The sequence below is a fragment of the Geotrypetes seraphini genome, chromosome 2, assembly GCF_902459505.1.
Source record: "Geotrypetes seraphini chromosome 2, aGeoSer1.1, whole genome shotgun sequence".
Lineage (NCBI taxonomy): Eukaryota > Metazoa > Chordata > Amphibia > Gymnophiona > Dermophiidae > Geotrypetes > Geotrypetes seraphini.
The window spans coordinates 427636938-427660298 of record NC_047085.1 but is presented as its reverse complement, the minus strand read 5'-3'; the positions used below and the strand labels follow the sequence as shown (position 1 = coordinate 427660298).

General features: G+C 45.9%; 1 protein-coding gene across 1 annotated transcript in view; it reads left to right on the top strand.

Annotated features, from left to right (window-relative positions):
- Nucleotides 1-23361, top strand: part of ABCB1 (ATP binding cassette subfamily B member 1) — a 356266-nt gene that overhangs the window by 310188 nt on the left and 22717 nt on the right. Inside the window, exon 24 of the mRNA XM_033931220.1 lies at nt 8214-8370. Coding sequence (XP_033787111.1) covers nt 8214-8370 — 157 coding nt within the window. The remainder of the gene's footprint in view (nt 1-8213; nt 8371-23361) is intronic.

The window sequence follows — 23361 nt, the reverse complement described above, 5'->3', positions numbered from 1 at the left end:
GCGCTAAAAAACGCTATTGTGGTTTAGTAAAAGGGGGCCATAGTGCAAAATATAGACTGCAGATTTAAATTCTCAAAATGGCCACATTTTGATCACTAAATTGAAAATAAAATCATTTTTTCTACCTTTGTTGTCTGGACATTATTCAAATCTTGTTGGTCTCAGGCTCTGGTTGTCTTCTGATAACTCACTTGCCAGGGTCTCCTGCCCATTTGTTGTTTTCTTCTTTCACCATGCTAACCATCCATCTTCCATCTCTGTCCAACCCTTATGTTTCCCTTCCCTCCCCCCAAGTCTGGCATCTTTCCTTTTTTTCATCACCATCCACAGATCCACCTGTTCTCAACTACCCTTTCATCCTTCATCTCTCCCTCCTTCCCCACCCCCCAGGGTCCACCATCTCTCCCTTTCTCTTATCAATTACCTTCCTATCCAGTATCTCTATTCCTCCCTCCATACCATCCCTTGTGTCCAACTTCTTCCCTGTCTGTTCCTTCCCTCCCTAAATCCCATTGTCCACCATCTCTCTCCATCTCCTATATTTTTAAGACCCATTATTTCTTTTCCCCAAAGTCCGGCATATGTACGTCTCTTTGAACCCCCTTCTCTCCCTCCCTCCATGTACTTCTACACCAGGGCCCCCCTCCCCCGAAGGCCTGACCTCCCTTGAAGGTCTGCATATTCCCCTCCAAAGGTTGACTCCCCCCCCTGAAGGCCTGCACTACCCCTTGAAGGACTGCACCCCCCCCCTACCGAAGGCCTGCCCTCCCCACATCCATTTACCTAATTCCAGTGGGAGCAGTCTGCAGAGAGGATCGCTGGTACTTTAGCGATCCTTGCAGGTTGCCATAGGCCTCAGGAGCTGTCTTCCCTCTGCCCCAATCCTGTCTCTGACTCAGAGAAGGGGCAGGACCAGGCAAAGGGAAGACCTGAAGCCTATGGCAACCTGCAAGAATTGCTAAAGTACCACCTGCCACTGGCTGTCTCCCATTCGTCCCCTTTGGAGATCCCCACAGGAACAAGGAAGTTAAATTAATAGAATACTTAGGCACAGGAAAACAAAGAAATGCAGAAGAGACATACCTCCAAGAACTGCCCCATGTGTCACAATGCTCATTAGTGGAACTGAATAAAAGACAAGTACAATGGATTTAGAAGGGGTGCACAGCCGGCCAGGTCCGGGTCATCCTGCCCTTCCTTTCCCCCGGTCCGCGCTCGGGGCTCGCGCCTGCCTGGTCCCGCGCCAACGCTCGAATGGTGCCGTCAACTCTCGTGAGTCTCGCAATAACCAACAGCACCATTTGGGCGGCGATACAGGACCAGGCAGGTGCAAGCCCCGAGCACGGACCGGGGGAAAGGAAGGGCAGGAGGACCGGACAGCTGTGCATCCCTCCAAGCCGTGCACCCGGGGCGGAGGTGGGGCGGACCGTCCCCCCCCCCCCCCGGTGCGCCACTGATTGGGAGGCCGATTTTGGGGGTTTTTTAAATTGTATATCGGGCAGCACTAGGCCTCAGCTCTTACCTCAATTATTACAGGCGCTTCTATTTCTTGTGGTACGCTGAGCTCCATCCCCCACCGACCTTCACCCCGCCCTTCCAGCACTCTGATTGGCCGGCGTTCTTCAAGAGGCGGGCCAGTCAGGATGGGAAAAAAAAGAAGGGAAGAAGGGAACCCGCTCTGCGATCGACTGGGGTCGCCTGAGCAAACGACCTGTCGATCGCGATCGAAGTGTTGGGCACCCCTGTTTTAGACTTTCCAGACCGGTATAGCCTTCACATTAGATAGACTGTGAGCCCACCGAGACAGAGGGAAAAATGCTTGAGTACTTAAATAAACTCATGTAAACCATTTTGAGCTCTCCAGGGAGAACGGTATAGAAAATTGAATAAATAAATAAATAAACTGATGGGTAATAGCTCACTTTGACCAGCAGGTGGAGACTGAGACCAAACTTTGGTTGTAGTACTGAATAGCTGTATCCCCTCTAGGAAATCAGTCTGCCGAATAGCCAAGAAGTGCTAATATTTAACAGTAACAACACTCCGAACAGAAGTAACAAACTAAACATATAGGAATGCTGTTGAAAAGTGCATAGAATAAGCCCCTGCAGTAAAATGTCCTCAAGCTCACCAGCTATGCCAGCTGAGCCATAGCTGCTGTTCTTTGATTTCCCCGGCCCTAGAAAAATACTAGAACCAGCAGAAAAAGCAAAATCTTCACGTGAAAAATCGCAAGATGGACAGAAAGGGTGGGGGTGCTATACCAGTCTGGTGAGTCTAAAAGAAAGAAAATTAGCAGGTAAAAAACTAATTTGTCCTTCTTTGTCACCTCTCCAGACCGGTATAGCCTTCATTGATGGGACATACCCATCATAGAAACATAGAAGATGACGGCAGAAAAGGGCCAAAGCCCATCAAGTCTGCCCACTCTAATGACCCGCCCCCCTTGATTTTATGGGTGGGACCCCCAGAGGGCCACCATCAGAACACGCTCACCAAACACCGTGTTATAACGCGCCTGAAAAGAATGCAGAGAAGACCAAACTGCAGTCTTACAGATATCCACTGGAGGCACCTGCCAAGACTCAGCCCGAGTAGCTGCCTGACCCTGAGTGGAATGAGCCTTGAGAAATTCTGGAACAGTTTTTTTCTGAAGAAGATATGCAGAAGCAATAGACTCCTTGATCCAACATACAGTGGTAGCCCTAGAAGCGCCGTCCCCCTTACAAGGACCCGCTAGGAGGACAAAAAGATAATCCAACTTCCGGAACTCCTGGGTCCGCTGAACATAAGAGCGAAGGTCCCGACTGGCATCCAGCTTGCGCAACTGCTTCTGTTCCAAGGAGCCCTCCTGGCTACCGAAGACTGGGAGGACCACAGACTGGTTCACATGGAAAGGCGAGAACACCTTTGGCAGAAAGGAAGGAACAAGCCGCAGCACAACCCGCTCCCTAGAAAACTCCAGGAAGGTAGGCTGACAAGAGAGAGTAAACAAGTGATTCACATATACCCTTTCCATTCCACTCGGTATTTTATAGAGCTCTTATTACCCCTGAGCTGTCTCTTCTCCAAGCCAAAGAGCCCTTGCCGCTTTAGCCTTTCCTCATAGGGAAGTCATCCCATCCCTTTTATCATTTTCTCTGTACCTTTTCTAATTTTGTTATATCTTTTTTCTGAGATATAACTACCAGAATTGCACAAAGTATTTGAGGTTCAGCCATACCATAGAGCGATACAAGGGCATTATAACATTTTCATCTTTGTTTTCCTTTCCTGATAATTCCTAACATTCTATATGCTTTCTTAGCCGCCGTTGCCGTCACACATTGAGCTTTTTCAATGTATCCTCAACAGTGACACAAAGATCCTTTTCCTGGGCATTGATTGATGACATGGAACCCTGCATCATGTAGCTGTAGTTTGGATTCCTCTTTCCCACATGCATCACTTTGCACTTACTCACATTAAACGTCAAACGTATAAACAACGCTTTCCTCATGGGACACTGACGCTGAATTCTTTATGGTGCACAAATAAATAAGCTTATCTGTCAGGTTACCACCAAATTTAAACTTTTCCAAGTTTCATTAAAAATTTGATTAAACGCGCTTATAATTTCTAAGCGATTTACATTAAAAATATATTTACAAAGAAGATTTTAAAAACAATACTGACTTACAAGAAACATAAGGAAAGAAGGGGGAGAACTACAGTTTTTAAAAGCAAAGAAACATTCAAGGTAAACACATTAAGGGGAGGGGAGGGGTTTTTTAGCCTTATAAGACTAGTTTTTGGTAGTTTAAAGAGTCAATCTATTTATCCCTGTTAATGGAGAATTACAACCAATTCTGAACTTAATTCTAAAAACCATCATTAAATAGAAATGTTTTGAGAGCAATTTTAAATTTATCTACTGTCTTTATTCTCTTAAGAAAGACAGAAGTCGATTCCAAATCTGAGGGGCTGTAATGGTGAAAATCTCCGCTCTTCTCGTATTTATGATTTTCAACTATGGAGTTGTTAAGAAATTTTATTCCACTGATCTAAGTGTTCGTGAAGGAGCATAAGGCAACAGGAGTCTATGAAGAAAGATAGGTTGTTGTGTTTGCCGGATTTTAAATGTCAGAAGCGCTAGTTTATAGGTTATCCTATGTGGAATTGGTAGCCAGTGGGCGCTTTTTAAAAGGGGTGTGACATGATCAAACTTTTTTGAATTAGTAATAACTTTTATTGCTGTGTTCTGAATAATTTGTAAATGTCATATTTCTTTTTGGTGCAAGTTATTGTATAAAGCATTGCAATAATCCAATTTTGAGATGACCAGAGAATGTATTAATACATTGAGGGATGCCGAATCCAGTACTTTTGCTAGGGGGCACTCGGAGAAACTGAAGGGAGATAGGTTCAAATCAAATGCAAGGAAGTTTTTCTTCACCCAAAGGGTCGTGGACAAATGGAATGCGCTCCCGGAGGAAGTGATCCGGCAGAGTACAGTACAGGGATTCAAACAGGGATTGGACAGATTCCTGAGGGAAAAGGGGATCGTGGGGTACTGAGGGAGGTGCTGGGGTGTTGCATAAGTATAGACAGCTCACCAGGTCGTGCAGGTGCAAGGCCGGAGGGTTAGGACATTGATGGGAAGATAGGACTTCGCTGAGAAACCTAGGGGGCCCCTTCTGGTGATTAAGGCAGGTCATGACCTGTTGGGCCGCCGCGGGGGCGGACTGCTGGGCGGGATGGACCTCTGGTCTGACCCGGCAGAGGCACTGCTTATGTTCTTATGTAGTGATCTAATCATTTTTAATTTAAAGAAGCAGTTTTTGACAGTGGAGCTAATCTGATCATGATAGGTTAATTTGTTATCTAGAATGAAACCTAGGATTTTAACTGAGCTGATAGGTTGAATGGTAGCATTATCAATCATAATTGGACTTTTTTGTATAAGGCCATCCTTCCAAGGAACTAATATTGTTTTGGTTTTATTGAGATTGAGAGCCAACGTATTATCTCTTAACCAGCAACTAATTTGTTCCAATTTGGCATTCAAATCAAGTATATCATTTGGGCTCTCGGTGTCTATTGGGTACAGAATTTGTATGTTGTCTGTATACGCATACATTGTTAGACCAATTGATTGACCTAGCATCATAAGTCGTGAAAGGAAGATGTTAAAAAGGAGGGGTGAAAGAATTGAGCCCTGCGGAATACCATAAGTATTTGGGGCATAATCAGAAAATGTGCTATTAAAAATTCACGATCTGCAAGATATGAATGAAACCAGCTTAGAACTGTATCTGAGATTCCAATAGAGGCCAATCTAGTTAGCAATAAAGAGTCGTCAACCGTATCAAAAGCCTTAGATTTTCTGTTCCAGTCTTTATTGGCTTTCAAGTTCTTAATCTATAATAGGACATTACCTCTTATCCCATGACTCTCTAATTTCCTCAGAAATCTTTCATGAGGTACTTTGTCAAATGCCTTTTGAAAATCCAAATATACAATATCAGCTGGCTTACCTTTATCCACATGTTCATTCACCCTTTCAAACAAATGTAGTAGATTGGTGAGGCAAGATTTCCCTTGACTAAATCCATGTTTATCTACATGTACCTGCATGTTCTGTCATTTTGTTCTTTATGCTGAGGAAAGCTAGATCCTACTTCAGCCAACAACACTTTGCCATCCTTGTCCAATCCATCATCCTCTCCAAACTAGATTACTGCAACGCCATCTACTTAAATCTATCAAAAAAAGTATTCTAAGATTCCAGCTAATCCAGAATACTGCAGCCAAACTGATCTTCTCAAAACGCAAGTCTGACCATGCCTCCCCACTCCTTGCCAAACTTCACTGGCTCCCAATAATCTCCAGAATCCATTTCAAATGTTCCTGCCTGGCTTTCAAGATCATTCATGGAATCCTGCCTCCTCTTATCCCACTGTCTTTCAACTCCTCCAGTCCCGACTCCTCCAAAACTGCCCAAAGGCTTAAACTAGCCTTCCCCTCTCCACGCGGCATCCACTATTCAGGCAAACTGGGAAAATCTCTTCTCTTCAAAATCACAGGTCTTTGGAACGACCTCACCACCCCGCTGCGGAACCTGAGCTCCCTTCAGTTATTCCGCAAACAACTGAAAACCTGGCTTTTCAGCAAATTGTAGCTCTATCCTTCCCCCCTTTCTCTCCCCCCTTCTACACATAAATTCATGTAATCCTTTTTCTTCTTCTCTACCCACTATTTTAAGTTCTTGTAAACCGTGTCGAGCTCCATTCTCATGGAGATGATGCGGTATATAAATTTAAGGTTTAGATTAGATTAGATTAGATTATAATAGTCTCTACCATTTTGCCTGGCATTGACTACTAAGAACTGAATATCTGGAGATTAGATTATAAAATATCTACATGCATCTTTCACACCTACACTAATGTTTTATAATGTCAAGTAAAATAGGTGTGCGATTACACACATTAACTAGGTGCAACTTTATTAATTATTGCGTTCATGTCAGTTTGTATCTCCCATCGAATAGACTCATTTATTAGTTGTACTGGTTGGTTATTAGTTGTACTGGTTGGGATAAACCAAAAGCTAGCTAGATGATGAATTTGTTTTAGAGGGGCATTTTCAATATGAAATCTAAATCCGAGTTTAGATGTTTTGGGAAAGCGTCCAAAATTTCAGTAAAGAAAATGATAATTTTCAAATCAGAAACATGTTCATCTTTTATTTTTCAAAAATTACCATTTCTAGATGTGTTTGCCCTCAGTGCATCTATCCTTTAGAACCATTAACCCCTCTTCCCCCCTCCAAAAAATGTCCAAATGAAAAATGCACAAAAGACAACCATTGAGACTTAGAAGGGGCCAGTATTCTTAGCAGACTGGCCACACAGACATGCCAACAGAGCAGTGGGGTACCCTAAGGGGCACTGCAGTGGACTTCACATAAAAATTCCCAGGTACACATCTCACTATAACCCCTTTACATTGAATGATGAGCCCTTCAAAACTTATCTACAACCTACTGTACACCACACCAGTAGCCCTTATGCCTGCAGGTGTCACTTATATGCCAGTACAGTAGGTTTTTAGTGAGATCACTTTTCCACCACAAATATACTAGTTAGCTTGGGATATGAGCCTGGGTCCCCTTCTCTAAAGTCTATTGTATTGACCACCAGAATACTCCAGGAACCCGCTTGCTGCTCTAATAGGACTGGCCATAATATCTGAAGCTGTCATATAGACATATATGTACTGTTTCAGTCACAACTTTGGGATTTAGGAAGGGGTCAGTGACTCCTGAGGAGTATGGAGTGGGGGTCATGTCTTCATTTTTCCAGTGCTCATCTGGTCTGTTTGGGTACCTTTTTGGCACTTATTCGTTGTTAAAACAGGTCTAGGTCCAAACTGTTCTCTGGATGTTTTCTAAAATGTTTGAATATTGCAGTAAAACATCCAAATCATAAGCCTGCCCTAGTACCACCCAAATCACACCACCTACATGCCCCCTTGAGATTTATATGCACTGCAGATGAATTGTACAGAAATCAATTTACAAAATGGGTTTTGAAAATAGCGAACTGAAAAGGTTTGCTGAGAAAAATGTCCATCTGCCTCTTTATGCTACTTTTTTGATATTTTTCTTTTTGGAAAATGAGCCCCTTAGTATCCAACAGGATGCAAAATAAATTGTCATACATAGGCTGCTCCTATTAAACCATGCCTGCAAATATATGGTATAATTATGAATTATGGAGATCTTAAATATTCAGTAAGGGCTGTAGAGTTTTTAAAAATACAGTATATATAGTTAGATATTTTTTAAACTGAATGCCTGCTTGTTTTGTTATTGCGAGTATTATTTTATTTTCCCTTTAACTTTACTATGAAGTGATAAAATCAAAAGTTGAGCAAGCTGCTCTGCAGTATTTGAAGAACCTGCTGGGTCTGTGCCACTTTCAGACACAGCAGTAGATTTGCCTACCATGGTGTTTAGTGCTTTAGTGCTCAGTCCCTCACTGCTAGTGGAGACTGGCAGAAGATGCACCAGCCTAGAGAGATCCTCTATAATGACAGACCATGTATTGTGTTGCATATAAGGGAGATAAAACAGACCACCTTGTTTGAGATACACATAACAGCAAAATAAAGAATACAAAATTCCTCTTCACTGAGTTCTTATGCACTGTCTTGTTTCATTTTTTCCAGGGTATTTTCAGCTATTGTATTTGGTGCAATGGCACTGGGACAGACCAGTTCATTTGCACCAGACTATGCTAAAGCCAAGTTGTCAGCAGCCCACATATTCATGTTACTTGAGAGAGTGCCAGCTATAGACAGTTACAACGAGGATGGCAAGAAGCCTGTGAGTCCTACTGTATTTATGGTTACTGTACAGTAATTCCTTTGCTCTGAAGTGATTATTGTTCCAATGCATTGTTAATTTGATTTCTCATCTTGAAATCATCCATGTCTTCTCTTTTTTTTTTTTTTGCAAGGAGTTACCCAGTGAACCATTAGAGTTTAATAATGCCATTTTCTTATGCTAAAAGTTAACCAAACAGCAGCTCTGGAGACAGGTTAGACCAGTTCTGGTTTTGCTTTGTGGCAAGCAAAGATTTTTACTATGTGACCAACTCTGGAAAAAGGTGACTACCGTATTTTCACGCATATAACGCGCGCGTTATACGCGTTTTTACCTACCGCGCATACCCCTCGTGCGTTATACGCGTGAGCGCGGTATACAAAAGTTTTTCTACATAGTTCCCACCCCGCCCGACGCCCGATTCACCCCCCCCAGCAGGACCGCTCGCACCCCCACCCCGAACGACCACTCGCACGCGCTCCCACCCGCACCCGCGATCGGAGCAAGAGGGAGCCCAAGCCCTCTTGCCCGGCCGACTCCCCGACAATATCGGGCCAGGAGGGAGCCCAAACCCTCCTGGCCACGGCGACCCCCTACCCCCACCCCGCACTATATTACGGGCAGGAGGGATCCCAGGCCCTCCTGCCCTCGACGCAAACCCCCCTCCCTCCAACGACCGCCCCCCCCCCAAGAGCCTCCGACCGCCCCCCCAGCCGACCCGCGACCCCCCTGGCCGACCCCCACGACACCCCCACCCCACTCCCCCGTACCTTTGGTAGTTGGCCGGACAGACGGGAGCCAAACCCGCCTGTCCGGCAGGCAGCCAACGACGGAATGAGGCCGGATTGGCCCATCCGTCCCAAAGCTCCGCCTACTGGTGGGGCCTAAGGCGCGTGGGCCAATCAGAATAGGCCCTGGAGCCTTAGGTCCCACCTGGGGGCACGGCCTGAGGCACATGGGCCCACCAGTGCCCCCAGGCACGCGCCTTAGGCCCCACCAGTAGGCGGAGCTTTGGGACGGATGGGCCAATCCGGCCTCATTCCGTCGTTGGCTGCCTGCCGGACAGGCGGGTTTGGCTCCCGTCTGTCCGGCCAACTACCAAAGGTACGGGGAAGGGGGGTGGGGGTGTCGTGGGGGTCGGCCAGGGGGGTCGCGGGTCGGCTGGGGGGGCAGTCGGAGGTTCTTGGGGGGGGCGGTCGTTGGAGGGAGGGGGGTTTGCGTCGAGGGCAAGAGGGCCTGGGATCCCTCCTGCCCGTAATGTAGTGCGGGGTGGGGGTAGGGGGTCGCCGTGGCCAGGAGGGTTTGGGCTCCCTCCTGGCCCGATATTGTGTGGGGAGTCGGCCGGGCAAGAGGGCTTGGGCTCCCTCTTGCTCCGATCGCGGGTGCGGGTGGGAGCGCGTGCGAGCGGTCGTTCGGGGTGGGGGTGCGAGCGGTCCTGCTGGGGGGGTGAATCGGGCGTTGGGCGGGGTGGGAACTATGTAGAAAAACTTTTGTATCTCGTGGGCTCTTATTAGACTCTATGCTGTGTCTTCCAGAAGGGAGGATATTTAGTGGGCAAGCCATAAGCTTCTAATAAAAGCATTTATGAGGGGCGGTTGGAGGTTCTTGGGGGGGGCGGTCGTTGGAGGGAGGGGGGTTTGCGTCGAGGGCAGGAGGGCCTGGGATCCCTCCTGCCCGTAATGTAGTGCGGGGTGGGGGTAGGGGGTCGCCGTGGCCAGGAGGGTTTGGGCTCCCTTCTGGCCCGATATTGTCGGGGAGTCGGCGGTCCTTCGGGGTGGGGGTGCGAGTGGTCCTGCCGGGGGGGGGGGGAGGGCAGGGCGGGTAAACGGAGAGTCGGGACAGCGCACGGAGAGTCGGGGAGGGCGAAAGGAGAGTCGGGGTGGCCAGAGGAGAGTCGGGGCGGGCGAAAGGACAGTCGGGCAGCATGCGCGTTATACCCGTGAGCGCGGTATACAAAAGTTTTTATACATAATATCGTGGTTTCTGCGCGCTATACCCGTGTGCGCGTTATACACGGGTGCGCGTTATCTGCGTGAAAATACGGTAAAGACTTCAGGAACAAGAAATGATTTTTTTTTTTTTAATGAATTCTGTTAGAGCAATCAATTTATAATACAAAAGTCCAAACTCAATCCTTTTATGTGAAAAAAATAAAAAAAAGCTACAGAAGTTCAAACATGTAACTTTTTAATACTGCTTATGGACCCGACATGAACAATTGACCATTGTTAACATTTTGGATCTGAGACTTTAGTCCCATCTTGTTCTTAATCAGGTGGAATATTCTGGTAAGAGAAGACATCATAACACTACAGTGAGCATGCAATTTAGGGCTCCTTTTATGAAGCCGCATTAGTGGTTTAACGCGTGTAATAGCACTCACTAAACTGCCGGCCGCTACCGCCTCCTCTTGAGCAGGCGGTAGTTTTTCGGCTAGTGCGGGGGTTAGCGCGTGATAAAAAGTTGCATGTGATAAAGCCGCTAATGCGGCTTCGTAAAAGAAGCCCTTAGTGATTGGGGGCCTTGTTCTTATTTCTGGAAATTGTGGAGGCAAAGGGTTAGGCACCATTTACACATCTTAAGCTCATTTATACATAGAAATCGGCATATGAATGACGTAGTGATTTTAGAAAAGATGCTACTCGTGCATGGAAGTAGCAGAGTATTTGTTCTGGATGTGGTGTGGCCACCCTTCAAACTATGTGTGTATTTTATATTTTACAATGGTAGTACATGCACAGTGTACGCTGTGGAAATTTCCATATTAGCATGTATATCTGAGGTTTAGAGGAGAGCTTGAGGGGGAAACAGTACTTACATCTCAGGAATTCAAAAACAGCTCAAAATGTCAAAAGTTTTTTCGGAGCTTAGCTTCTTAATTGGCTCCCCTCAGATGTGTAGTTTGATAAAATGTGCCACATATCCTTGAAAGTAGTGCCACTTAAAATAGCAAAGTCGCTGCATATATGTTATCCTATTTAGATGTACAAAGTAGAGAATGACACGGGGAAAAAATCTGTCCCCATCCCCACAACCACTGTCCCCGCAACTACTATCCCTGCAGCATCCATACAAGCCTCAGTACTGCAATATTTAGCTTATTCCTTCCTTATAAATCAAAAGAGATGTTCAGCTGGCAGGGCTTTGTTTATAAATTTTTATAAACACAACTAATATACTACTTTATCCTAAAGCAAAAAAAGAAAATAAATATAATTTTTTTTTCTACCTTTGTTGTCTGGTTTCTGCTTTCCTCATCTTCTCATTCAATTTCTTTCATCCACTGTCTGTCTTCTCTCTGCATCTTCCATTTGCTCTTTTACTGTGTTTCTCCCTTCCATCTCTCCCTCCACCCCCCAATTGGTCTGGCACCCATCTTCTTCCCTCCGCTCCCCCCATAGTCTGGCATCTCTGTCGTCTTCCCTTCCAGCGTCTTCTCCCCACTCTCTGTTCCCCATTTCCCCTCAGCGTCTTCTCCCCACTCTTGTCTTCCCCATTTCCCTTCTGCGTCTTCTTCCCCATTTCCCTTCAGCGTCTTCTCCCCACTGTCTGCTCCTCTCCACCCTCCTTCAGCGTCAGAGTATGTTTGGAATTGATTGAACTATCTTTTATCCCAGGACAAGCAAGCAGCCTATTCTCACATGTGGGTGACATCATCCACGGAGCACGGATGTGGACAGCCTCGCAAGCAGACTTGCTTGTAGAAAACTTCAGAAATTTCGAGTCTGCCGCACCCCGCATGTGCAAGTGCCTTCCTGCCCAGCACAGGGCACGTCGCCTCAGTTCTCAGTTTTCCGCGGAGCCGAGAAGTACGTCTTTGACGCTCTGCGCTGAACTTAGTTCGCTTCGTACCTTCTCTTCACCGCGGTTCATGTTTTATTTTCTTTATTACCAGATCGCTGTGCTTTTCTTTTAGTTATTGTAAAAAAAATAAAAGTTAATTTTTTTGTTGACTGACTGGCAGGGCCTGTCGCGCGCCCTCAGCCTACAGGCTTCGACTTTGCGGCGGCTATCTTCCCTTCTATGTCCCGGCCGGTCATGGGCATCAAGAAGTGTAGCCAGTACCAGCGTGCAATCTCCCTCACTGACCCACACCGCTGGTGCCTTCAGTGTCTGGTGCCTGACCATTGCCCATAGTTGTGCATTCACTGTGCTACCATTCAACCTCGAGCCCTCAAACATCGTCGAGTTTAAGTGGAGAAGATTTTCAGTATGGACACTCCTGCTACACCCTTGACCTCTGACTCGGTCAACCCTGCAGCGGGATGTCCTCCTGCCTCCACTACTCCGACCTCGAGTCTCATCAGACCTTCCTCATTTGGATCATCCTTGACCTCAAGTAAATCTCCCAAGTCTTCTCCTGAGCTTCCCTCAGGTCAGGTGCCTAAGCAGACGGTTCCAGTGGTAGTCCTCAAGCTACCCAAGCATCACTCCAAGTTGAAACATGCTTCCTCTGCCACCTCAGCAAGTGGTCCAGTTTCAGACTCGGATCCACAATTGCAGGCTACTATCTAGACCATTTTAGAGCGTGAATTTGTTCAGTTACTGAGCAAATACAGCCCTGCCTCGAACTGAATCTACACACTCTATGCAAGGAGTCCAGTCTTTGCGAGTGTCTCGATGAGAATCTTCACACCCCATACAAGGGGAGTGCTTCAAGATTCCTCAATCCAAACCACTGAATCTATGGGGTTTTGATCTACAGCTTCCAACCCTATATCCTCACCACAGGCATTGCCCGTTTCGAGACACAGGGCGAAGTCTGTATGAGACCTGGTTCCAGGCAGCACTCTCATCACCAGTCCCTCATCACCGAGGCCCTCATTGAGACATTCATCAAGGCGCAGGTTCTCTTCCAGAGAGAAGCCTTCCTAGTCCAGGCTTTCCAGCTCCTCAAGGCCTCCAACACCTCGATCGAGGACACCAATAGCAGAACCTGAGGACTCGGCTGATTCCAATGCCTTGTCCCAGTCTGTCTATTCATTGGGATACCAATACTCCAGAGAGGCCACCCACCTCGTTTTCCACTCAAGCTGCATCAAGGTCTTCGAGTCCCTCTCGAGGCTACGTTTTGGCGGATCAATTGTCCTTTTCCTCCTTCCTCCAGCAAATGCCTGAGGATCTGGATCTTAAATTGGACGCTGGTTCTAAGTACTCTAAGGAGTATTTAGAGGAAATGAGTATGCCTCGGCCTCCTGCAGAGTTTCTCAAGCTTCCTCTTAACAGACTCAAACTTTCGAACTAAACCTCGAGACTTCTTATGCTATTCCTGCTGTTCCAGGCAAGTTGGAATTGAGGTGTAGAACTCTACATTGTAAGGGCTTTGAGAATTCACACCTATCTCACCAATCCCTTCTTGTGGAATCTTCATTGAAGAGGACCCATCCTTCCAGGGTCTATGCCACCGTACCTCCTGGAAGAGAGGGTAGGACCATGGACAAGTTTGGCCATCGTTTTTATCAAAATTCGATGATGGCCTCCAGGATTTTAAATTATAATTTTATTTTAACTACTTATTTCAAGTACTTGATTGATACACTCCCTTGTTTCTCTAAAGACCTGGGTCAGCATAAACTTTTAGAGTTTCAGCAAGTCACTGCTACCTTGGCACAACTCAGGTTGCATCTTCTCCAGTCATCTTATGATGCCTTTCAACTTTCCTCGAGGATCACTGCATTCTCGGTAGCGATGCGCCGTCTGGCCTAGCTTCTCACCATCGATATGGACCCCAATCTTCAGGATTCCTTGCGAGGGCAATGACCTCTTTGATGAATCCATAGAGGTCGCCACTAAGAAGTTGTCTGAACATGAAAAATCTTTTCCTTCTATTGTCAGACTGAAGCCTAAGCAAGCTCCTGCAAAGCCTTCTCGACCTCTTCCATCCTATCAGAGGCGTTATCCTCCAAGGGCAGCTCCTTACACTCGAGCACCTCCCAAGAAACAACAGCAGCAGAAGCAACAGAAACTTCAGCCTTCTGCAACCAAGGCTGCTCAGCCTTTTTGACTGACTCACACAAAGCATAACCTCCATCGTTCTGCCTCTGTCCTCTCCTCCCCCCATAGGAGGTCATCTCCATCATTTTTACCATCAGTGGGAGTCCATTATATCCAATCTTTGAGAAATTGAGAAGTTTTTAAACTAGGAAGTAGGGGACAGTTGACCGAGAGAGTCAATGGTTCAGAAACTGGTATACCCAGAGGATACCGTGCAGGAAAATAAAGGGGAAGACTCACCGGATCACAGGCAAAACAGATCGAAAGGGACACAAGAGGGAAGGAAATGCAAGAAAGGAACAGGCCGCAAATTCAAGTGTATGTACACGAACACAAGGAGACTAAGGAATAAGATGGGTGAATTGGAAGCTATGGCACAAAAAGATAATGTGGACATCATCGGCATCATGGAGACATGGTGGACTGAGGAAAACGTCTAGGACACTGTGCTACCAGGATACGAACTATACCACAGAGACAGAGTGGCTCAAAAAGGTGGGGGCATTGCCATATACATCAAAGAGGGAAATTAATCTACTGGAGAGAACATGCCACAACAGACAGATAAGTTAGAGTCTCTATGGGTCAAAATTCCGGGAACAAATGGACTGAAAATGAAGATCAGCATCTACTACCGACCCCCAGGTCAGTCTGAAGAAATTGATGGAGAATTGACAGACGAAATTGAACGCAACTGCAAGGGAGGTAACACAGTTATCATGGGTGACTTCAACTATCCGGGGATAGACTGGAACCTAGGCATCTCCGGCTGCACTAGGGAGACCAAATTCCTGGATGCTGTAGGCGATTGCTTCCTGGAACAACTTGTCAAGGAAAACACAAGAGGAAATGCAATTCTGGACTTAATTCTAAATGGACTGCGAGGACCGGTACAAGGTGTAGAAGTAGAAGGGATGCTGGGAAACAGCGATCACAACATGATACGCTTCGACCTGGGCGCAGGGGCGAAACATCAGTCCAGAACGACTGCCATGGCGCTGAACTTACGAAAAGGGAATTATGAAGGGATGAGACTCATGGTGGGGAAGAAGATTAAGAAGAGAATAAGCACTGTAAAAACGCTTGGTCCCTTTTTAAGGACACAGTCACCAAGGCACAAAATCTATATATACTGCTTGTCAACAAGGGATCCAAGAGGAAAAAGAACAAGGAACCAGTGTGGCTCACTGTAGCAGTGAAGGAAGCGATCAGAGACAAGAAAACATCGTTTAAGGCATGGAAAAGGTCAAAAACGGACGAAAACTGGAAAAAGCACAAATAGCATCAATGCAGGTGCCATAAAGTGGTAAAAGGGGCCAAAAGAGACTACGAGGAAAAAATAGCCAAGTACGCAAAAAACTTCAAGCCGTTCTTTCCATATATTAAGGGGAACTGACCAACGAAGGAAGCGATGGAACCACTGGATGATTGTGGAATAAAGGGAATGCTAAAGGAGGACAAAGCCATCACCGATAAACTGAACACATTTTTTGCATCTGTATTTACCAAAGAGGATATACACAACATACCGGAACCCAACAGGCTATACGCTGGAGGCGAAGATTGGAAACTGACAAGGTTGACGGTCAGTGTAGAAGAAGTATGCAGGCAGATTGATAGGTTTAAGAGTGAAAAATCCCCAGGACCGGATGGCATCCATCCAAGGGTCATTAAGGAATTGAAAGGGACTATAGCTGAACTGCTTCAACTAATAGCCAATCTGTTGATCAAATCGGGAAAGATTCCGGAAGACTGGAAGATGGCAAATGTTACACCGATCCTCAAAAAAGGTTTGAGGGGAGATCCAGGAAACTACAGACCGGTGAATCTGACCTCGGTACCGGGAAAGATGGTAGAGGCATTGATAAAAGACCGCATCATTGATCACCTTGACGGACACAATCTAATGAGGACCAGTCAGCATGGCTTCAGTAAAGGACGATCTTGCTTGACAAATTTGCTGCACTTCTTCGAGGGAGTAAAGAGGCAGATAGACATGGGTGACCCGGTCGACATTGTATATCTGGATTTTCAGAAGGCGTCCAACAAGGTTCCGCATGAACAGCTTCTTTGGAAAATTGAGAGCCATAGAATAGAAGGTGAAATACTCACGTGGAATAAAAACTGGCTAGCGGATAGGAAACAGAGAGTGGGGGTAAATGGACAATACTTGGATTGGAAGCATGTCACCAATGGGGTGCCACACGGGCTCGGTGCTTGGACCCGTGCTCTTCAACATATTCATAAACGATCTGGAAATGGGTACGACCAGTGAGGTGATCAAATTTGCAGACAATACGAAGCTATTCACAGTAGTAAAGACGCAGGGGGATTGTGAAGATCTGCAACACGACATAACCATGCTCGAGAAATGGGCAGTGACATGGCAAATGAGGTTCATCAAAATCAGAACTACCTTCAACAATCCAACCACCATACTCAACGAGTTAATAACTACCCCCACAACAGAAGAAGCCATAACAGCAGACAGAACATGGGCCACCTTCCCAACTCTACAATGGCCTGAACTGAACCGACTATATAAAAAATACAGCCACACCTCATGCGACTTGAACCACTGCCCATCGTATCTACTCACAAATGCCTCCCCTAAATTCAAAACCAGCCTCATGCAGTGGATACAAAGCACTCTCATAGAAGGCCAATTCCCACAAGATCTAGGAGAGATCATAATCACACCCATACTGAAAGACCAAAAAGGTCCAGTAGACACACCTACCAACTATAGACCGATCGCTTCGATCCCACTCTATGTCAAGCTGATTGAAGGACTTGTGGCTCAATACCTCTCTAACTACTTAGCTGACCACAATATACTTCACTCATCCCAATCAGGATTTAGATCTTACCACAGCACGGAAACACTACTAGCAACACTACTGGACATAGCCCGACAACACCTCAGTAAAGGTCACAGGATCCTAATTATCCAACTAGATCTCTCCGCAGCCTTTGATCTAGTTGATCATACCATACTACTCCAGATACTTGATGCAATAGGGATCTCAGGGGTGGTGTACAACTGGTTCCAAGGATACCTTAAAACAAGAACTTACAGAGTTAAGATAAACAATACGAAATCCAACAAATGGTCTAATCCATGTGGAGTCCCTCAGGGATCTCCACTTTCACCCATTCTATTCAACCTCTACATCTCTTCCCTTGGTACCACTCTAGACAACCTAAATGTAACATCCTTCAGTTATGCAGACGACATAACTATCCTCCTCCCCATCGAAACCCAAGACAACTCCGCAACTGGACACTTGGAAACAATACTGGATGAAGTAGAAAAATGGATGACAAACCACAAATTAAAACTAAACTCGGACAAAACCAAATTCTTAATGCTTGAAACGGACAAAATCCCATCCATAACAGACCTGGAAATTAAAACTATCAAATACCCAATCCAGACCTCCCTCAAAATCCTGGGAGTGCTGATAGATAGATGCTGCACTATGCAGACTCAAATCAACAAAACTACCCAAAAAGCATTCTTCACAATGCGCAACTTAAGAAAAATAAGAAAATTCTTCGACAAAGAACACTACAGGATCATTGTTCAATCCCTGGTACTAGGACTTGTGGACTACTGCAATATCCTATATCTACCATGTCCTACAAAAATGATCAAAAAACTACAGACCATTCAGAACACAGCTCTCAGACTAATCTATTCCCTCGAAAAATATGACCACATAACTAACGCCTACCTAGACTCACATTGGCTACCGATTAGAGCCAGAATCCAATTCAAACTATACTGTCTAATCTTCAAAGTACTCAACGGTACAGCACCTGCCTATCTAATCGATCGTCTAAACCGTAACCTTCCACCCAGAATAAGAAGAACACTGACACCATCTCATACCCACCACTCAACGGCACTCATCGCAAAAAGCTTTATGATAACCTCATAGCAACACATGCAGCAAAACTCGAACCCTCCATAACCAGATTGTTAACCTCAACATCTGACTTCAAAGCATTCCGTAAAGAAATCAAAACACTACTTTTCAAAAAGCATATTCAAAACACCTAATCACTCTCCTCTTCCACGTACACCGACCAGGTTTACCCACTCCCTGGCACCATACCCTCAACTGACCAAAAAAAAAAAAAAAAATCATATTACCTACCAACGCCTGGAAAAGATTTGATATGTAATGTAATATAACTACTTTCATCCAATGTTACTAAGACTATACTCATTCTGTTACTATGTCTTACCCTAAACGTCATGTACCCTCCTGGAAATGTCCAGCTTCTTCTTATGTAATCCGCTTTGAACCGCAAGGTACAAGCGGAATAGAAATCACTAATGTAATGTAATGTAATAACTGTAAGTTATTGCATGTCGGTATCAAAAATCCCATACACGAATACAAGATGTCCGGGACGGTACTTGGAGAGACCCCCCCAAGAAAGAGACTTGGGAGTACTGGTCAACAAGTCAATGAAGCCGTCTGTGCAATGTGCGGCGGAGGCGTAAAGGGTGAACAAAATGCTAGGAATGATTAAGAAGGGGATCCCAAACAGATTGGAGAAGGTTATCATGCTGCTGTACCGGGCCATGGTATGCCCTCACCTGGAATACTGCGTCCAGCATTAGTCACTGTACATGAAGAAGGACATGGTACTACTCGAAAGGGTCCAGAGAAGAGCGACTAAAATGGTTAAGGGGTTGCTGTACAGTGTGAGATTAGAGAAGCTGGGCCTATTCTCCCTTGAAAAGAGGGGACATGATCGAAACATTCAAGATAATGAAGGGAATAGACTTAGTAGATAAAGACAGGTTGTTCACCCTCTCCAAGGTAGAGAGAACAAGAGGGCACTCTAAAGTTAAAAGGGGATAGATTCTGTACAAACATAAGGAAGTTCTTCTTCACCCAGAGAGTGGTAGAAAACTGGAAAACACCCTCCAGGGATTCAATACAAGGTTGGACAAGTTCCTGCTGAACCAGGTAGGGCTGGTGTCAGTTAGAGCATTGGTCTTTGATTTGGCGGCCGCCACATGAGCGGACTGCTGGACGCAATGGAATACTAGTCTGACCCAACAGTGGCAATTCTTATGTTCTTATGCTGTCAATAATCAGGGAAGGATACTCTCTTCATTTCACTCAGATTCCACCAGAGCTTCCTCCAAGAGAGTATCGTTCCAATCCATCTCAGACCGCTGTTCTTCTTCAGGAAGCTCAAGCTCTGCTTCATCTCCGTGCCTTCGGGGAATTTCCCTTGGAACAGCAAAGCAGGGGTTTTTACTCCCGTTACTTCCTAGTTCTGAAGAAGATGGACGATCTGCAACCTATACTGGATCTCAGGGCTCTCAACAAATTTTTGGTCAAAGAAAAATTTCACATGTTGTCCCTGGCATCCCTTTATCCCCTTCTAGATCAGAACAATTGGATATGTTCTTTAGATCTCAAGGAGGCTTATGCTCACACTCTCATTCCCATTCATCCAGCCTCCCGTCAGTACCTCAGATTTTGGGTGGGGAATCTGCATTTTCAATAGAGAGTGCTACACTTCGGCCTGGCTTCATCTCCCAGAATGTTCACCAAGAGCTTAGTTGTGGTAGCAGCAGCTCTAACAAACTATGGTCTTCAGGTATTCCCCTACCTAGATGACTGGCTCATCAAAGATTCTTTATCTCAGGGGGTTATTGTACTGACCCAACGGACTACGTGATTCCTACAAAGCTTGGAATTTGAAATCAACTTTCCCAAATCCCACCTTCAGCCCTCTCAGAATGTACAGTTTATCAGAGCTATTCTGGACACTATTCGGCTCAGAGCATTCCTTACTCAGCAGCGTCTGAATGCTCTTCTTCAGCTGTGTCACAAAGTGTCTTCCCTTTCTTCATTACTCATTCACATGGCCTCGACCATTCACGTGACTCCTTTTGCCAGACTTCACCTCAGAATTCCTCAGTGGACCCTGGCATCTCAGTGAACGCAGACTTGCGAACCACTTTCTCGACACATTACAGTCACTCCTTCGTTGAGACAGTCTCTCCACTGGTGGATGCTCTCTTCCAATCTCTCCAGAGGTTTACTGTTTCAGACACCTCCTCATCAGAAGGCCCTCACGACAGATTCCTCAACCTACGTTTGGGGGGCTCACCTCGACGGTCTCCATACTCAAGACCATTGGTCCTGCACGGATCGTCAGTGTCATATCAGTCTATTGGAACTCAGAGAAATCTTCAATGCTCTCAAAGCTTTTTAACATCTTCACGACTAGGTAGTCCTCATTCAGACAGACAACCAAGTCGCCATGTACTATGTCAACAAACAGGGAGGAACAGGATCTCTCCCTCTTTGCCAAGAAGCTCTGAAGGTTTGAGATTGGGCAATCCTTCACAATACCTTCCTGAAAGCTGTCTATATTCAAAGAGAGAAAAACTGTCTGGCGGACAAGTTGAGTCGTCTTCTGGAACTTCACAAACGGGCACTCAATTCCTCGCCTCTTCATCACATTTTTTCTCAGTGGGGAACTCCTCAGATAGATCTCTTTGCATCTCCCCACAACCACAAACTGCCTCAGTTCTGCTCCAGGATATACTTTCCTCATCGCCTCAAGGCAGATGCTTTTCTGTTGGAATGGATGAATCTCTTCCTGTATGCATTCCCTCTCATTCTCAAGACTCTTGTCAAGCTCAAGAACGATCATGCCACCATGATTCTGATAGCTCCTCGGTGGCCCAGATAACCTTAGTACTTCCTTCTATGTCAACTCAGCAGCAGCAGTTTTCTGTCTTTGCTTACACAGAGTCAAGGATCTCTGCTTCATCTCAACCTGCAGCCTCTACACTTGACAGCTTGGTACCTCTCAATATAACTCCTCTTCAGTTTTCTCAACCTGTTCGAAACATTTTAAAGGCTTCCAGAAAGCCTGCCATTAGACAATGCTATCACCAAAAATGGACTAGATTTTCTACGTGGTGCATCTCTCATAAGAAGGAGCCTCGAGATGCCTCCTTGTCTTCCATCTTGGATTATCTTCTGCACTTATCTACCTCTGGCTTCAAGTCTACATCCATTCGAATCCATTTTAGTGCAATTGCGTCTTTCCATCATCCTATCGAAGGGAAACCCCTTTCTGTTCATCCGGAGGTTTCCAAATTTATGAAAGGACTTTTCATTGTCAAACCTCCTCTTAAACCGCCTCCAGTGGTTTGGGATCTCAATGATCCCAACTGATGAAGCCTCCTTTTGCTCAACTGATGAAGCCTCCTTTTGAACCAATTGCTACAGCTTTTCTGAAATATCTCACTTGGAAAGTGGTGTTTCTCATTGCTCTCATATCTGCTCGAAGAGTCAGTGAGCTGCAAGCTTTAGTTGCTGATCCACCTTTCAGTTTTCCATCATGACAAGGTGGTCCGCCATACTCATCCTAAATTCTTACCTAAAGTGGTTTCAGAATTTCATCTCATTGTACTTCCAGTGTTTTTTCCAAGACCTCATTCTCATCCTGGAGAATCAGCTCTTCATACTCTGGACTGTAAATGGACTTTGGCCTTCTACTTAGAACGCACCAAACCACACAGATCTGCTCCTCAACTTTTTGTCTCCTTCGATCCAAACAAGTTGGGACATCCAATTTCTAAGCGTACCATCTCCAACTGGATAGCTGCTTGTATCTCTTTCTGCTATGCCCAGGCTGGACTGCATCTTCAGAGTCGAGTCACAGCCCACAAGTCAGAGCCATGGCAGCTTCAGTAGCTTTCCTCAGATCCACTCCTATTGAGGACATTTGTAAAGCTGCCACCTGGTCCTTGGTTCATACTTTCACCTGTCTGGATGTTTTCTCCAGACAGGATGGCCATTTTGGCCAGAGAGTATTACAAAATGTATTCTCCTAAGTTGCCAACACTCCCACCATACCATTCTGGTTAGCTTGGAGGTCACCCATATGTGAGAATAGGCTGCCTGCTTGTCCTGGGATGAAGCACAGTTACTTACCGTAACAGGTGTTATCCAGGGACAGCAGGCAGCTATTCTCACAACCCACCCACCTCTCCTGTTTGGATTCTTATATTTTTAAGCTTTGTAAACCGTGCCGAGCTCCACTTCCATGAAGAAGATGCGGTATATAAACTTAAGGCTTACTTTAGTTTAGTTTAGTTCTCTGCAAGCTATCTGAATTGAGGAGATGCACCCTGTGCTGGGTGGGAAGGCACTCGTGCATGCGTGGTGCAGCAGACTCGAAACTTCTGAAGTTTTCTACAAGCAAGTCTGCTTGCGAGGCTGTCTGCATCTGCGCTCCGTAGATGACGTCACCCACATATGAGAATAGCTGCCTGCTGTCCCTGGATAACACCTATTACGGTAAGTAACTGTGCTTTCTGTTCCACAACCTTCTGCATTGCAAGTAACAGCTTTCCCTCCCTTGCCCCAAGACAGTTGTCCTTTGTAACAAAGTTACATATGGAAATGATTCCTTCACATTATGTAGGAAGGAAAAGATAATACAAACAACCTCATTGTTCTCAGAAGGCACCTGCTGCGATCTCTGACACTTTCCTCCACCACCCTTTCCTCTCGCCACCTCACCGCCCTTTGGCACCCCTCGCGCAGCCTCCTCCCTCCTTCCTACCTAACCTAATCTATCTATCTCCCTCCCCCTTACCTTTACGGAGCATTTTGAGTAACTTGTTCAAAGCCGTCGGAGCCTGCAAGCAGTAGCGTAAGTTGCATCAGAGGAGAAGCTTCTGCCCACAGACGCACACAACTGAATGAAGGCTCGGACGGCTTTGAACAAGTTACTCAAAATGCACCATGAAGGTAAGGGGAGGAAGGGAGATAGATAGATAGATTCGTGTAGGTAGGAAGGAGGGAGGGGGCCACATGCGATCGGTGACCGCGTGTGTTCCCTCCCTTAACTGCAGGGACAAGGTCATTCACCACTCCAAGGGGCGGTGGATGGCCTTGCCCCGTACCCGCAGTGAGCACTCCCCCACCCACCGTTTTG